Raw genomic sequence first — 17,052 nt, 5'->3', positions numbered from 1 at the left:
ATCAGGAAATTACGCCATGGTCAAAGCTGGTAGCACCCAGAGAAGCCAAAGAACCGACAGGGCATCTCTCCTGCTTCTGCCTTCCTCAGCTCTCAGAAGGCGCAGCAAGCGTGCTGGCGTTTGTCTACAAAAAAAACCACCAAGTAAATCAAATTCAGACGCTTCGCATCCTCCAGAAACTTGCTGCCCATTAAGGCTCTGCCCCCGGGGCTGTGTGCTTGGTTCTAAAGGATGAGTCAGTATGTAGAACATGGCTTTCGGCCCCCCAGCTGGAGTCATGCCACCGGCTTTGAGTTAACTCTGGATTTTGCCCACGAAAGGCTGTGTTCCAGCCCCGGCTGCCTGCCTCCCTCCGGGTGCGGATTCTTCTCGAACAGCCTTTCCAGGTGGAGCAGGTGTGCAGCTGGGGAAGCCGCAGCCAGGACAGGGCGGCTGCAGGCCCGGGTCTGGGTCCTGGCTTTGCCCGCTCACTTGCTATGGGATCCTGGGAAATCTCTTCCCCATCCCTATGCCTTAGTCTCCTCATCCGACGAAGGAGAGGGTAGGACTGTCGGGCTCACATGGGACCCTGAAGGTGGTGCAGGGAGGGGCGGGCCCTGGACAGAGCGGGTGTGCGTGCCAAGTTGCTTCAGTCATGTCTGACTCTGTGCGACCCTATGGACTATAGCCTGCTAGGTTCCTCTGTCCATGGGATTCTCCAGGCAGGAATACTGGAGTGGGTTGCCATGCCCTCCTCCAGGGGATCTTCCTCACCCAGAAATTGCACCCAAGTCTCCTGTGTCTCCTGCATTGCAGTCGGGTTCTTTACTGCTGAGCCACCAGGGAAGCTCCCTGGACAGAGCATCCCCACGTAAAGCCATCCTGGTTCCAGCCCCTGGTACACATGGGTGGGCGGCCATCCTGAAGCTCTTGGCACCGCTGAGCACAGCTGGCTGAGCTCCTGAATTCTTCTCACTGTCAGGAGCGGGAGACTTACTCCCATTAAGGGTCCCGTGTAGAAGAGGTTGCAGGTCATGAGCTCTGTTAGAAAAGAGCACGTGGATAAATAAGGCGCCTTCTTGGTTTATTCTTGGGCTGCTTAATCGTGGTTCTTAGGGTGATCCAGGAAAGGTCTGGGACACGTACTCTGAACTAGCTGGGCAGAATTGAGGGTTGACCTGGGGGAGGTTCAGGGACCAGCTCATGCGTGGTCCCTGCCCTTCACATGGGCATTTGTACTGAGGAATGTTCCAGACCATGTGGAACAGAAGCCCATCACCGAAAGGGTTGGTCCTCAGTGAGACAGAAGCCCTCCATCCAGATGGAGACCCTGGAAGAGCTTTCTCGCAGAATCCCTTGTTAGTGATTGGCCTTGATTCCATCAGAGCAGTCCCGGGGTTGAGGGGAGGCTTCTGAGCAGATCCATCGCTCTGGGGAGCCAGCCCTTTGCCCAAGAGGCCCAGGTTACATTAACTGCCCTCCCGGAGCCGGGGAACATTCTGACATTTAATTTTTGACCGAAACAGCTGAGACAGTGGGCAGAGTCCTGTCTGACCAGCCAGAGGTCACGCCTGCCCTGCCTCAGAGGGGAAGAGAGAAGAAGAAAGTAATTGTCTTTTTAGTGGTTGAACCATTAGAAACCTTTTTTTACTCCCCCCACCCCGTCCCCGCACCTCTTATTTTTTTAAACAGTGGTGGATTGTCTCAGTCAGAGAAGGAATTAGAGGCAGCATCAAAAATCACAAAGGGTGGTTTTAAAGAATCTTTCACAGTTTTTCCCTGAGTAGTCTGTCTGCTTTTCTTTCATTAATTTTTTTTTTTTTTTTTTTTCATATCAGGGCAGGGATTAGTGAACTATGATCTGAAGGCTGAATCCAGCCTGCTGCCTGTTTGGGGGGAATCAAGTTTTATTGGAATACAGCTCTGCCCATTCAAGTGTATCACAGTGACAACTGAGAAGCTGTGACAGCAGAGACCCACAAAACCCAAAATGGTTACTCTCTGGCCCCTTCGGAGTGTGGGAATCCAGAGACCTTCCTGTTGGGTGGTAGGGTCCTTTTGTTTTCTCAACCCAGACCCAGGTCTCCTGACAAGTCAGAGATGCTTGTGAAGGGTTGTTGCATGTACGCTGCCCAGCCTTATTTGCAGAAGGTTGACACGTGCCTGGGGTGGGTTCTGTGCCCGCTTTAGAAATGGACTTCCCCCTGGAAGCCTAGCCGTTTGTTCAAATAATCGTTGTTGAGTCCGCCCTGGAATGTGGGAGCTGGGATGGAGGGATGGATGGATACTCAGGGCACCGTGGACAAGGGCATCTTGAGGCTAAGATGAGCACTTTAGGACTGAGGATGCTAAGGTGGGTGCTACCAGGAGTAAGGGGCCAGGGGAGGCCTGATCCAGCCTTAAGGATGTGGGCCTGAAGATATCTGTGATCCCAGAGGCGGACAGTGTGGGACCACGGGGTAGGGGAGTGTGGTGGGGGCGGGAGAGGACTCTCTGGTGGGGTTGCAGGCAGGGTCGGGCTGGGGTGCAGTGTAGGGGGTGGACCCCAGAGGTGGCCCGTTCAGCTGCATTCCCCTTGCCCTTCCTGAGCACCAGGATCCACTGCTGCTTGGAGGTTATAGTCCAGAGCTCTGAGGACCAGGAAAAGCCAGGGAGGATTTAGGGAATTTTGTAGGAGCCTTGGAATCGTTCTGGTGTCAACCAATGGGACCTTCTACTCCTGCAGAACCTGTGGGTGTCTAACTGGAAGGCATTAGGGCTCGATGTCATGCCCCACCCCGCTTACCCCTCCTAGGGGGGTGCACTCCATGCAGGCAGGAGCCTTTGCAGTATTTGTATCCCTTTTTATATCTCTTTTAAACTATTTTTAATCTTCTATGGTATGACATACTTAAAAAGCAGCGTTCTGTGGCCTCCTTGCTGGGAACTGGGGCAGGGGGTGGGGAGGGGGCGTGGAGGTGACCTGAGAGTTTGGTGGTGAAATGACTGGGCTCTCACATGGGGCCCTCTCTCACCTCCCACAGCCGTCAGTCCTGACCCTCAAGCATCTTTGTCTACCCCTTTCTTTGCCTCTCTTGCCTGCTTTTGCAAACATCTTCCTAGTCAGTTGCCAGGACCACTGTTTTCTTGCTTCTAGCTTCTCTGGTCCCACTTCAGCCCTGTGATCCGGAGGTCTGGCTCTCTCTGTCTCTCTCTCGCCAAGTCAGTCCTCTACCAAAACTTTTTGCCCTTGGGCAGAAACCCTGCCGTGTCCTCTGGGCACCCTCACTTCTGTGTTTGCTGGAATCAACCAGCTGCATCCAGAATAGCTGGGTCCTGTTTCTCCCACAAGTCACTCCTTTCTCATCCCTGTACCTTTGTTTGCATGTCTCCTTCTGCAGAGAATGACCGTGGCTATATCTAGGGCAGTACCCTGCCTGCGCCCGCCTAGGGAGGAATTCACAGCCACCTCCCCTGGACTCCCGGCCACCCAGCCCTGAGTAGGTCCCCAGAGGAGCTCATGCATCTTTGTCCCGCCAGCTCTCAACTATAGAACTGTTTGCCGCGCTGCTATTGGCTGAATAATGGCCCCCAAACATGTCGCCAGAACCAGGGACTGTGTTCTGGTAAAAGGGACTTTGAAGATACGATTAAGTACAGGATCTTGGGGTGATCACGGGTTACCTGGGTGGTCCCCCTGATCACAAGCATCCTTGTAAGAGGGAAGCAGGAGGGTTGGAGAGGAGATGTGTGGATGGAAGCAGAGGCCATAGTGATGCCATTGCTGGAAGGAGCCGTGAGCCATGGAGTGCAGACAGCCTCTTGGAGCTGGAGCGAGAAGGAAAAGGATTCTCCTTTAGGGTCTCCAGGAGGAACACAGTCCTGCTGACAACTTTGATGTTGGTCTGTCACACCCGTTGCGGACCCCTGACTCCGGAACTTTCAGATAATACAATTGTGTTGTTTTAATCCTCTGTGTGTGTGGTTTGGTCACAGCAGCAACAGGAAACTGACACATGAATGAATTACAGGTGGCTTTTCAAGCCTTCTCCTTTTTCCTGGAAGAGACGCTCCTGGGGAACATGTGCACACCTGGAATACCCTTTCGTTTCTAGGGGCGTGTGATAGACACCTAGGGTGGTGGTGCTGAGCCTGAGTCAGGAGTGCAGAGGCCTGGGCTCTAGTCACAAGGCTGGCTCCACTTGGCTGTGGAATCTGGTGGGTGGGCTGCCTGGCCAAGGGCAGCAGAGCAGGACTTGAGGGGACAGGCGAGGGGGGCTTGCCTAGGCCTACAGAGACTCTTTGCTCAGAGGTCCACGTGCAGTAGTGGTGTGATCTGAGATACACGCAGGGCTGTGAATGACCGGGGGACGCTGCTCCGGGGTGGCCCTGGCGACGTTCGTGGTGAGGCAGAAAGAGGGTGACGTCACAGCAGCCTCTAGGTACCCCCCTGTTATGTGGACCCTGCGATTCAACATGCTTGGACAGCCATACCGTCTCCGTTCTAATCCTTGTGTTCCTTTAGAGTTGAGATACACGAACTCCGGAAATGCTGATAACCCCGAGTGAGTCAAGTCTCGGATATTCTGGATAAACACTCTTTATTTAATGGGAAATATCAAAGTGTATTTAGAAAACCTGAGAGCATCATTAGAGGATTGGCTTATATGCAGTTCGTGATTTTTGGCAACGTTACATCGAGCGTTAAAAGTTCAAACATAAACATACAATTATGAGGAACCTAAATTCCCAGAGAAGGGAAGGAAAGCCCTAATCACTCTTCACTGTTTAAGCATGGTCGAATGACATCATGCTGTATTTCTGTTATCTCATTTATGTCCCTGAACATCCCCTCTCTGCTTACTTGAAGGTCACCCCATAATGTTCTTTGCTCTGGTTCCATCGGCTCCATGGTTAAGTTTATGGAACCAGTAGTGCTCACTGATAATGACACTTTTATTTTTTTCTATTCCTGCTTATGTTTATAAAACAAGGAGGAATTGCAATTGGATGTTCCAGGAATTCCCCAAACATGCGGGACAGTGAAGATGACAGGGTAGCTCAAAGGCTCTCCTGTGCTGTAGCCTGTTCCCGTCCTTGTCAGGCTGATCTAGCTGAGACCCGGCTTGAGTGACTAAGGATGATTTTGGGCATCGATGTTGTAAAAATGTATACTGTAGAGTACAGGCTGTATAAAAATCAGTCAAGTCAGGGATACATGGGGCTTTGATGTGATTATGGGGAGTGTAGGGATGGAGGGTCGACCCCTTTCTGGACCCTGAACCTCATCTTCCAAATAATCCATGTGGTGGGCATTATTAGCTATCATCCCCAAACTAAGGCTGAGCAAGAACATCATGAATGCCAAGCTCTACTGAGCTAGTAAGTGGTAGAACCAAGAAACAGAACCAAGTCTGGGCAGATGCAGTAAGTTGAGGGGAGGGGATGTTAATAGGGGAGACTGATGGGACTTGGATTTGGGGGAAGGCGGAAGACTTGGTGAGCCCTGGCCCAAGGCTGGCTGTGGAGAGGGCAGTTGATTTGGAACCCAGGAAGAAAACTGGGCCAGGCTAAAGGCTGTTTGGCCAGCTGTCAGCCAGCCTTGGGTTCTGCTTCTTATCAGAGTGGGCTCAGTGACTCAGCTGTTTTGTAAGTCACGTACATACCAGGCTCCTTACACTGTGACAAAGTCAAGTCTGAATTCCCAACTGATGGTTCCTGACTAGTGATTCCCAGGGGCAGCTCTGAGAAGAGCTGGGACAAGGATCTCCTTTCAGAGGTTGACAAGATGAAATCCCTATAACCCTGAATTATGGCTGAAGCGGCTAGAGGCAGCCATGGGAAACCAACCTGTCAGCCTCAGCCTGTGCTGTATTGTGGCCACGGCAGATTATAAAGCACCGTGGGAACCCTCTGAGGTCGGTGGTGTTTCCCCACTCTACAGATGTGGACACTGAGGCCCAGCGAAGTTTGGCTACTTTGCCCCATCCTGCAGCTAGTGACATGAATTTGAGCCAACTCTGGGAGATAGTAAAGGACAGGGAAGCCTGGTGTGTTGCAGTCCATGGGGTCACAAAGAAGTGGACACGACTGAGTGACTAACCCTCCCCACTCTGGTGTCTGAGCCTTACACTGGCCCTGCATACTTATCAGTGCCTGCTGAGGCCAGTCTGTGCAAGGTTATGCACTTTCCCTCGATGTACACAAGGGACTGTGTGTGTGTAGCTCTCCCTTGGAGAACTGGTCTGGCCTTTGAGCTTGACTCTAATCTAAAACAAAACAAAACGTGATACCTTCCAAATCAAAGCCGAAGGCCTTGGACCTGGGTGGCAGGGGGCTGGCAGGCCTGGGTGATGGCCTGTTGAGTTCCTGAAGTGTTGTGGGCAAGCGCAAGGGTGTGGCATGTGATGACTCACCTGTGCAGGGGGGTTGGGGAGGACAAGGTGCCATGATGCTGTGGGACCAATGGTGGGCTGGCAGAGGAGAAGGCCAGGAACCAGATGAGCGTTACCCTTGATAAACTGTGACCACCCAGGGTGGGCACTGCTGGGCTTGGATTTGTTATTAGTTGTGGCTTGTTGACTGTTGGTTTGCCCTGGTAGACCAGAAGGCTCAGTGGTTCAGGCACTGGGACCTGGCTCATCCACTACTCTGTCCCAGGGCCTCACCTTCTGTCCCAGGCTCAGTGTATGCTCAATTCATATTAGTTGAATATATAAATGAAGACTCAGAAGGAAAGTATAGATTCTGGGATCTGGCAAAACTAAGGTTTAGGCTTCAGCCACCTTTTAAAATTGCCTAGCTGTGATGTCTGGGCCTAACAATATCTTTTTGGTGAAAGGGGGATAATCCCAACTTCTCTTAGCTGTGAGAACATTCAGTGATGTCACCCATCTTCATCCATGTCTGTTAATCCCTTTCCCTTTGCAAGGCATCTGAGACTGTAGTGTTCTCCAAGGTTTATATGCAAAACAGGTGACGTCCCCTTGTCGCTTTTCCTAGAGGCAGTCACTCACAAATTCTCCCAGCTGATGGTTTTGCTCTTTTCTCCATATATGTAAATAACATGCATGTATTCCTTCATCTTGATATTTTGGTTCTAGGCTCTGATTTCGTATTATGGAAAGGAAGGAGGTAAGTCTCCTTTTTACCTCCTTTAACCACAGATCTTTCCTGTCCTCCTCACTTCCTGATATATTGGCATCGTAATTTTGGTAAGATGGGTAATTGAAGCTAACAGTGATCCTACTAGGCTGGTGCAGTTCAGAGCTTTGTCGTGAGTAAACTACAGTCACCGCTCCTGCTCTGCTTTCTGATTTCCTGGAGTTGCCTGGTGTTGTTGGCGTATGTGTTTAAATTATCCTCACACCGGGTTAGTGTTCTCGACAGTCCCTCACGTCATTTGGATGCAGCAGGTAAATTCTCTGTTTCCTCTTCTTCAGCACTGCAGGATCCTCTGACCTGTCCCCAGTCTGGGCTCATTTCCCCACACCTGGGACCTGGCTGTCACCGGAGGCCTCTGTCACGATCACCTGTGGCTCCCTTCTGTCCTGGGTCAGATCTACCATTTCCTGCCTGCCTCTATGGCTTTGTCCCTTGAATATAGGAGCACATCCTTCCTGAGAAAGAGTGATCAGAGGGGTGAATTTTCTGAGAATTTGCATGTGGGAAAATTGGGTTTCTTCTCCTCTAATTCTTGATTTGCTAGATTAGCTGGGCATCAAATTCAAGGTTGGAAATAATTTTCCTTCCGATTATTGAAAACCTTGCCCCACTGTCTTCTGGCTTCCAGGGTTGCAGTTTTTTGATTTGTGGTGTGGCCTGTTTTTGTTCTCCCTGAAAGTTGATAGAATCCTCTTTTAGTCCGCAGTTTCCCGAGACTTCCAGGTCACTTGCCCTGGTGCTGGCCTCTTTTCATCTGTCATGCTGAGCTCCTATGAGATCCTTCCATCTGGAATTGTCTTTCAGTTCTAGGACATTTTTTGGAATTCTATCATGGTTTCTGCTCCTTGGTTTTCTCTAACCTGCTGGAACTTCTTTTATTTGGGTATTGGTCCTCTTGGACAAATCTTCCAATTTTCTTATCGTTTTCTGTTTTCCATCCCTTTTGCTTTTTGCTCTCCTTTCTGGGAGACTGCATCAATTTAATGCTCCACATTTTAATCTATCACATTTTTAATTTGCTAGAGTTCTTTCTTATTCTTAAGAGGAGTTCAGCACCTTCTCTTTCCCACTGAGAATTGTAACAATGGACCGTGGTAGCTGGGGTGATGCTTTGAAAGGCAGTGGTTGAGAGCATAGGGCCACATGGCCTGGTTTAAATCCCACCTCTGCCTCTTCTTTGCTTTGTGACTTCGGGCAAGTTGTTTAACCTCGTCATTCTTCAAATGCCTCATCTGTAAAATGAGAATAATCAGCGTGGTATCTGTCTCAAGAGCTATGGTGATCGCAAGAACGACCAGAGGTGAAGGGTTGAGAGCTGCCCAGGCACACTGGATGGGCTGACATGTGTGTGTTCTTTCTGCCTCTCCCTCTGTTTACTGTGTTTGTTTGATCTGGAGCTTTCACGTTAGAAAGTTCTTTCTTTAGCTGACTCATTCACAGTCCTTGGTTGGCTTCTCCAATTTAAGAATTGGGGACTAAAAAGTGTCCTCTGAGCACAGGGGGCAGGGCTCCCTGACCAGAACTCCTCTGATGGGTGCCCTGTGGGTTGTTTCGTGGGGAACCCAATGCCACTATGCTTAAGTCTTTCCTTCTGTCTGAGCAGACTCCTCATGGAAGGGTCTTGCAGTCTCCTGTCTGGAGGGTCAAGATCAGACTGCTGGGGGTAAGGGCTGGAGGTCTGGGAGCTGAAAGGAGGAAGAAGGCTTAGGACAGGGTGGTCCTCTGCATCCAATAAGTGTAAAATCATTTAATCTGCCTGTTTTGAGTACAACTTGCATTGAGGCCTCTCTTTCTCTTTTTAGAGAATAAACTTCCAGTCTTATGCCTGGTGGAGGAGGGACAGTCACCCAGCTAGATGTGGGCAGGAGATACCAGGACACACCTGGTTCTTTCCTTTCATCCTCTTTTTGCATGCTTTAACCCCAGCCTGTTTCCAGAGGTACCTGTCAGTACTCTTTTCTGAGCCTTTGAGATGTCCATCTTGTACATGGAATTGGTTTTTGTCCCTTCTTACTGCCATTTGAGTTTGTAAAAATTTTTTATCGGAGTCCAGTTGCTTTACAATGTTGTGTTAGCTTCTGCTGTGCAGCAGAGCACGTCAGCTGTACAAACACATCCTCTTTTTGATTTGCTTCCCATTTAGGTCATCGCCGAGCCCTTAGTAGAGCTCCCCGTGCTGTACAGTAGGTTCTCACTAGTTATCTGTTATTTCTTGAATTTGGTAAATCAGGTATCAGAGGTTGGTCTTTTCCCTGCTCCGCAGAATTTGTCACTGTGTCCCTTTCTGTCCTTTCCGTCCTGGAGGATTTCTGTTCTCTGTATGCAATACATCCACCAGGCAAGATCCCTGTACTCTAGGTTTTATAGCATTTCCAGATGAACATGAATCAGAGTCCATGTTCTGTCTGTCCTCTTTTTCCAAGAAGGCACTCCCTCACTTTTCCAAGAGTCTCAGGACAGCCTCAGAGGAAATTGGCAGGCAGGTGCTGCATTCACCTTAGCCTTGAAGATTCCAAGCATGAAGATGCTTGCTTGGTGATGTTGTCTTCCCTTTTGACTGTTTTCCAAGAGCCCATTGCTGAATACTCATTAACAGGTGACCTCAGGGAAGTCACGGTGTGGGTGGTAAGCGGGCGGGGGGCGGGGGGGGGGGCGGGGGGGGGGGCAGGCGGTGTGAAACAGTCGCCTGATGGCTGTTTTCCCAGCCACACACAATGGATACCTGGGGCTGGGGATCCAAGGGAGTCAGGGGTCTGCATGGGCTGCATCTGTTCAGGCGAAAGGACTTTCTCCCTTGAACTTGCCACCGAGGTTCCCCCAGGCATCAGCACCCTGATCAGTGGGCTGAAAACTCCTCTCACCTTGGCAGGTGGGGTTTTAATTGGACTCCCTGTGCTAACCTTTATGTGCTTGTTTTGCTGTTTTTGTTTTAAAGCAGCTGCCTCTGCTGCCCACGAGTTGCCTTGGTTCCTTGGAAGAGAAAAACCAAACTGCTGAAGGAACAGGTTGTTTGGTTTCTACATTGTTTGATGTTGGAACCCTGCCTGCTTTTATAAAACCTTCCCAAGCCCAAAGCCACAGGCCACCTGGGGGAGAATTGGCTGGGGCCAGGCTTTGAAAGTTAAACTATTCTTCATGGCATGATTAAAGATTATCCTGCCTGAGCCTCCATCAGACACTGCCAGGCTGACTTGACTTGATTGTCTAGATTTGTGAGCGAGTTGGATTATGCTGGAGAAGGAGCACAGGAGAAACATTCTTTGGAGAGTCCAGTAAAGACCAAAGCAGTACATGACCCCCCAGGACCCCTGAAATGATGCCTCTTTGTCCTGCAACCCTTAACAAGTAAGCACATTTGATAAATATGAACAAAACCAGAGAAAGAAGAGCCTGTCTGGTCATGGCAGAATGAGGTGTTGGAAGCCAGGACTGAACTTGAATTTTAGTTCCTTCACTTTGTAGCCTTCACTTTTTGATCTCTTTCACCTGTAATGTCACTTTGATCGCAGGAAGGCCCTCCCAGGGTTGTTTGGAGGATTCAAAGAAGTTGTGAATGCTGAGTGCCTGCCACTAACCAGGACCTTTGAATAAATGTTTCCTTCTTTATTTTAAGAAAAAGAGGAGTTGTGTTGGTATGGTGGTCGATGTTTTGGTAGGGCTTCAACTGAACAACCATGAATGAATCCATCGCTTAGTATTTTGAGGTCAGATTTGGTGTCTGTACTGGGTGATTACATTGTGGAGACCATGGGGCAGTTGACAAGCACTAAGTGAGTTGTCTAGCTGAAGGCTGGAATCCCTTGGAGATTGTCAGGATGAGGGGGCCAAGCCATCCAGCAAGGTGCCACATAGCAGGACCATGTGTTGGGTGGGCACGGCAGATGGTTAGGTGGTGAGGGAGAGGGTTGGTACAAGCCAAGGTGCAGAGGTAGGAGTGTGCCAGAGTGTTCAGAAGGAGACTGGTCCAGCCTGGGTGGGAAAAGGGTCCAGAAGGTGTTAGTGGATCCTCATGAAAAATGAAGTGATTTTTGGACTCATTTTTCCCCTTGCCGCCATGTCACCTGGAGACATGGTCTGGGCTGGCTTGTGGCCAGAATTCCACAATGTGTAGGTATTGGGGGGATGCTGTTGGGTTTTGGAGCAGATGGTCTTCCTTGGGTGGGATGTTCCACATGTTACAGGAGATTTAGCATCCTTGGTTGTGCCCACAAAATGCCAATCATGTGATGATCAAAATCTCCTTCTACTTGGGGGAATTGATGCTTTTGAATTGTGGTGTTGGAGAATACTCTTGAGAGTCCCTTGGACTGCAGGGAGATCAAACCAGTCAATCCTAAAGGAAATCAGTCCTGAATATTCATTGTGGAAGAACTAATGCTGAAGCTGAAACTCCCATACTTTGGCCAACTGATGTGAAGAACTAACTCATTATGCTGGGAAAGATTGAAGGCAGGAAGAGAAGGGGACGACAGAGGATGAGATGGTTGGATGGCATCACCAACTCAATGGACATGAGTTTAAGCAAGCTCCGGGAGTTGGTGATGGACAGGGAAGCCTGGTGTGCTGCAGTCCATGGGGTCACAAAGAGTTGGATATGACTAAGCGACTGAACTGAACTGAACTTGGGGGAGTATTACCACCCATTTGAGAACTAACAGGGCACCGTGTATGCAGATGAAAGGGGGAATGTTGTGTTTTTCTAAAGAGCCATCTCCACTCTCGGACACAGAGGAGCTATGGTGACTTCGTGTGCCCCTCACTCAAAAGACTCTTTGATAGGACACCCCAGCTTTGAGGCTCTTGGAAAATCAATAGTTGATGTAATAGTTGTTCTGTGAATTGTGTCCATTATAACCAGAGTGCTCTCCAGTTCTTGGAAGTGTCCAGCAAAGTGATGCAACAACGCACGACCCTTTGGACTATTCACGGAAAATGGCTTAATGCCTCGGGTGCAGCTGCTGCAACTTTCGTTTGTTTTCCAAAATACTGCCTCTTCTCGCCGAATCAAACCAACCAGAATTCTTCTGGTTCCTGAGAGAACTTCATGCCACAACAGCTTGCAACAGGTATTTGTTGAGTATCTGCTTGATGCCAGGTGCTCTCTCAGATGCCAGGGAGAGACGGCCCTCATCTCTGGTCCACAACAGGGAGTCGGTCCCCAGGGTCCCACCAGGATATAATGATGACTGTGATAGTGGACAGTTACGAGAGCGTCCAGCAAGGGAAGCCTGCGGCAGGTGCTGTGAAGGACTTTCAGACGAGGTGACATTTTAAGTTGATGTGAGAAGGATAAGTGGGAATTAGCCAGATGGAAGGGGAGAGGGACATTCCAGGCAGAGGAGACATCTCACCCAGAGGCTGAGGCGGGCAGACGTGTGGCTCGTGGACACAGCTCTACCGACTGGAGGGCCCGGAGGTGGCCTTGGGGGCTGTATTCGATCTGGAACACCTAATGCACAGAGCGCTGGGCGAAGGTGGGCATGTCTTTGGAGTTGAGGCAGAGCTCCTGGATTTTTTCCATTCAGCGAAGCAGTAGACTGGGGTGCTGTGCCATTATCACAGGGGCCAAAAGGTCTGTGATTTGCTTTCATGCAAATAGGCTCAGCTCTGGGACTTCCCTGGCGGTCCAGTGGTTAAGAATTCGAGTTTCCACTGTAGGGGCACAGGTTCGAGCCCTGGTCAGCGAACTAAGATCCTACATGCTGCACAGTGTAGTGAAAAGAAAAGAAATTGACAAATAGGCTCAGCTCTGAAGAGGGGCTCCCTGCCATTGGCAGAACCTGAGTTGGCTCTAGTCCCTGGAGTTGGGGTGCCTTGGGCACAGCAGGCACTGTGGTTCTGGTGTCCTGTGGGCATGTCCTCTCTTCCCATGCCCATCTCTCTCATTTCCTTTTCCTGCACTGTCCTAGGTCAGGCAGATCTGCCCCTGCTAAGACAGGAAAGGCTGCTCCCTTCAAGCGTCATTTTTCTGGGTTGGGGATGATGAAAATGTAGATGATGAAGGCAATGTATTCACCACCTATATAACCATTATGTCCCCATATTGAATGCTTACAGTGTGCCAAGAAATCTGTTGGGTATTTTATATTTAATTCTCATTGCCACTGTATGAGGAGGGGAATTACCTCATTTTTCATGTAGGAAATTGAGGCTCAGAGAGGTCAAGGGTGAGGTTCATGGTCACACAGCTGGAGAGCAGCTGGATTGGAATTTGGCTTCAAGTATCTCTTGCTCTAAAACCTGTGTTCTTTCATCTAAGCCATACTCATCCCAAGATCGTGTCGGGCACTGAAATTAACAAGCACGTGGCTCTGGCCTCATTCAGCCGCCTCTGTGGACCTTAATATCCTCAGTGTAAACTGAAGGGTGAGATTTGCACTACCTGTTATGGTAGCCACCAGTCACCTGTGCCTACAAGTGCATGTCCGATTGAGATGTGGTGTGAGTGTAAAATTTGAAGACTTTTGGAAAAATGTGAAACATGAGTAGTTTGACAATATTGTTTTCATGTTGAGATAAGGATACTTTGGATATAGTAGGTTAAAAGTATATTATTAAAATGAATTTTGCCTGTTTCATGGGACTTTCTACAACATGGCTACTAAAAACTGTAACTTCACACACGTGGCTTGCCTTATATCTTGACTTGGCAGGGCTGGGTTAGACTATGATTCTGGAGGGCCTTTTCATGCTTAAATGTGCAGACTCTGGGGCTTGTATTGCTCTTCTTCCTGTGTGGGGTCTTTGAGCCCCAAGCCCCCTTTGACTTCCTTATTCTGTGGTTGACTCTCCAAGTGGGGGCTCTTACCCTTGACTCCTGCCTGACTTCTGACTCCATTGCGGGAAAGAAATTTACCTGCTCCAGTAGCATCTGCCGCCCTGGACAGGTTGTTTCACCTTTCTGAGTCTCAAATGCCTCATCCATCAGGTGGAGGTGGATCTTGTCCTCCTCACAGGGTTGTTCTGATAAAACAAAGTCTGTAAAGCCCCACACCTAATTGGAGCTCTGCACACACCCACCGCCACTCCCAGTCTGCAGCTGACGTTTGTCACCCTCGCAACAGAGTCCAGTTGCGCTTGGCATCGTCCCTGCCATCACTGGTGTTCATTCTCTAGCAAATTTGTTGGTGATGGGATGCGGCAGAGTCAAATGAGCCTCCCGTCCTGCTGGACTGCTGGCCAGGAATCGGGAGTTGAGTGTTGCCCGACCCTGTGCCCTGGAGGCCAGGATGTGGGTTGGAGTCTCGACTTGACTTTGCATCTGCTGCCGGAAACTCAAGAGTCCTCTGAACAAATGGGTCAACCACCCACCCGGAACTCTGTCTCCGGAGGCCGTGGAGCCCAACACTGGTCCATCTCTTTGGTCTTCATGGGCTCAGATCTAGAAGCTCCGGGGTTAAAGAGTTAAAATGGGTCATTAGGGTGCTGGTGGGGCAGTTCTGGTGGGCACAGATGGTGGTGAGGAGGGGGCAGGTGTAGGAGAGGGGACTGTGCTGTCTGAAACAGAGCCCTCACATGCTACCGAAGCCGTGGGCTGCAGGATGAGCCCCCTGACCTCCTGGGCTCTGTTCCCCAAAGTACCTAGAGGAAACCAAGTCCTGATTTACTGACAATGTATGCGAAGCACTTGGCACGACCCAGTGGCATGAATCTGCTGTATTATCATCTATGGCAGTGACTGTTTTTGGTTTCACAGGGTTGTCAAAGTCAGGAATCACATTTTGGGGCCACTGTCCTGTCACACCGGCCGCCGTTAGTTTTGCGTGACCCCTTCTGGTCTTTTTCATATGAGTTTGTGTTTTCCTCACTTGTATCAGTTACCCGTTTGAGTCCTGCTTTTTTCTGCTCCCTGTCGTGTCTGATCCAGCGCCTTCTTCCGTGCTGCTGGGTGGCCTCCCTGGTGCCCCGTGCTGGGTGAGGCCCCCTCTGCCCTTGGCACCATATCTCAGCTTTGTCCCTTCATTGTCACTCTGCTGTGACTTATCCCCTCCTCCATCAGACACGAGCCCTTTGCGGGAGGGTCTGGTCTGAGCCGCCTCCGTGGGCTGGTTCAGCAGTGCCCAGAGAATAGACACACCCCGTCCCATCGAGCACAGGCTGTGCTTCTTGTAACCAGCTCCGTCCTGGGAGGCGTGAGGCTGCGCTCCAAGCAGAGTTGGCTTCTTGAGCATCTTGCGCTCTGCAGGCATCTCTGCTTTGGGTGATGTATTCTCAGGACGCGTGCTCAGTTGCTTCAGTTGTGTCCGACTCTTTGCGACCTTATGAATTGTAGCCTCCCAGGCTCCTCTGTCCATGGGCTTCTCCAGGCAAAAATACTGGAGTGGATTGCCATTCCCTCCTCTGGGGGATCTTCATGACCCAGGGATCGAACCCGGGTCTTCTGCATCTCCTGTACTGCAGGTGGATCTGTTACTTCTGAGCCACCGGGGAAGCCCATTCTCAGAATAGGGCCCCTGAAAAACGATGACTGGGTCAAACATGGTGCGGCTCTTTGTTAACCTTGATGGTGAGAGGAGCCTGGCGGGCTACAGTCCATAGGGTCGCAAAGAGTCGGACACGTTGACGGGGGAGTCACATTCCTGTCACTAAGGTTAACCATCTTTTTGCACGACTGACCCCTTCCTCCCTGAGGTCCCTGGGCTGGTGTCTCTGTGGCCCCTTGAACAGTCTCTTGTCTTCTCGTGCAGCTGGTCTCCAAGAGTGGTAGACGGCACAAGAGAAGGTTGTGGTGGCTAAAAGGGGAGCCCTTGTCAGGCAGCGAAGGGTGACCTGGGATGCGACAAGCTGAATCCATCAGCTCCCCCCAGGCAGATAGATCTTTCTGTCCCTAATGACAAGAGAGAACGAGGCTCCCCGAGGTGCTTTGTGGTTCACTGGGGCACAAAACTTGGGGAGAAGTGGGAGAGGAGAGGGGGTGCTGCAGGCAGGAACCAGTTGGGAAGCAGGTGCAGCAGGGGTGGGCAGGTGGGCTGAGTCTGGGCGGTAATTGACCTTGCAGTTGGAAGGACTGTTTAGACTGCTGTGCCTGGACCATGGTCCTCTCTCTCCAAGGGCTGGCCTGGCCATGGAGCAGCTGGACTGCTCCTCCCCTGCTGGTGGGAATGCAAAATGGCACAGCTGCTTTGGCAAAGTTCAGTTGTTTCTTATTTTTTGTTGTTGTTTCATATTTTATTTATTTATTTAGATGCGTTGGGTCTTAGTTGTGGGACACAGGATCTCTCGTTGCAGCGCAGACACTCTACTTGTGGCGTGGGCTTAGTAGTTGCAATGCTCAGGCTTAGTTGCTCCAAGGCACGTGGGCTCTTGGTTCCCAGACTAGGGATTGAACCCAAGTCCCCAGCATTGCAGGTGGATTCTCAACCACTGGACTGAGGAATCCTGGTAGTTTCTTACAAAGTGAAACATACACTCTTTGCTGTTTCACCAGCAGTTTCCCACCTTGAGGAATACGTGTGCGTGATGTGTGTGCTCAGTTGTGCCTGACTCTTTGGGACCCCATGACTAGCCTGCCAGGCTCCTCTGTCCATGGGATTCTCCAGGCAAGAATACTGGAATGAGTTGCCATTTCCTTCACCAGGGGATCTTCCTGACTCAGGGATCAAACCCGCATCTCTTGCGTCTCCTGCACGGGCAGGCAGGTTCTTTACCACTAATACCACTTGGGAAACTCTATGGAAATATTTATAGCTGCTTTAATCCCAAGAGCCAAAAACTGGACATGATGCAAAAGTGCCTCAGTTGGTGAACAGTCGAACAATGCTGAGAATGAAAAAGTTCCTGCACGTGTGACATCCCTGGATCTCCAAATCAGAATTTTTAAATGGCCCTGTGTTTACCAGGGGCCAAGAACCGGGGGAAGAAGATTGGCTACTGTGGGGCACGGAGGAGCTTTGTGGAGGGGGTGGGCTGATAGAATAGGCTATGTCTTGA

General features: G+C 50.3%; 1 protein-coding gene across 8 annotated transcripts in view; it reads left to right on the top strand.

The window, feature by feature from the left end:
• The window catches only part of CLMN (calmin), a 122,128-nt gene that overhangs the window by 5,854 nt on the left and 99,222 nt on the right, over nucleotides 1–17,052 (top strand). Inside the window, exon 1 of one of the 8 annotated variants that reach the window (XM_070775640.1) lies at nucleotides 9,826–12,188. The exons of the other annotated variants lie outside the window; for them this stretch is intronic. Coding sequence (XP_070631741.1) covers nucleotides 12,167–12,188 — 22 coding nt within the window. The 5' untranslated portion in view covers nucleotides 9,826–12,166. Of the gene's footprint in view, nucleotides 1–9,825; nucleotides 12,189–17,052 lie in introns of those variants that run through there. 8 annotated transcript variants of the gene reach the window in all.

Source organism: Bos indicus, chromosome 21 (assembly GCF_029378745.1).
Source record: "Bos indicus isolate NIAB-ARS_2022 breed Sahiwal x Tharparkar chromosome 21, NIAB-ARS_B.indTharparkar_mat_pri_1.0, whole genome shotgun sequence".
Classification (NCBI taxonomy): Eukaryota; Metazoa; Chordata; class Mammalia; order Artiodactyla; family Bovidae; genus Bos; species Bos indicus.
Note: the sequence above shows the minus strand (reverse complement) of the source record. Positions and strands in the feature narration are given on the sequence as shown.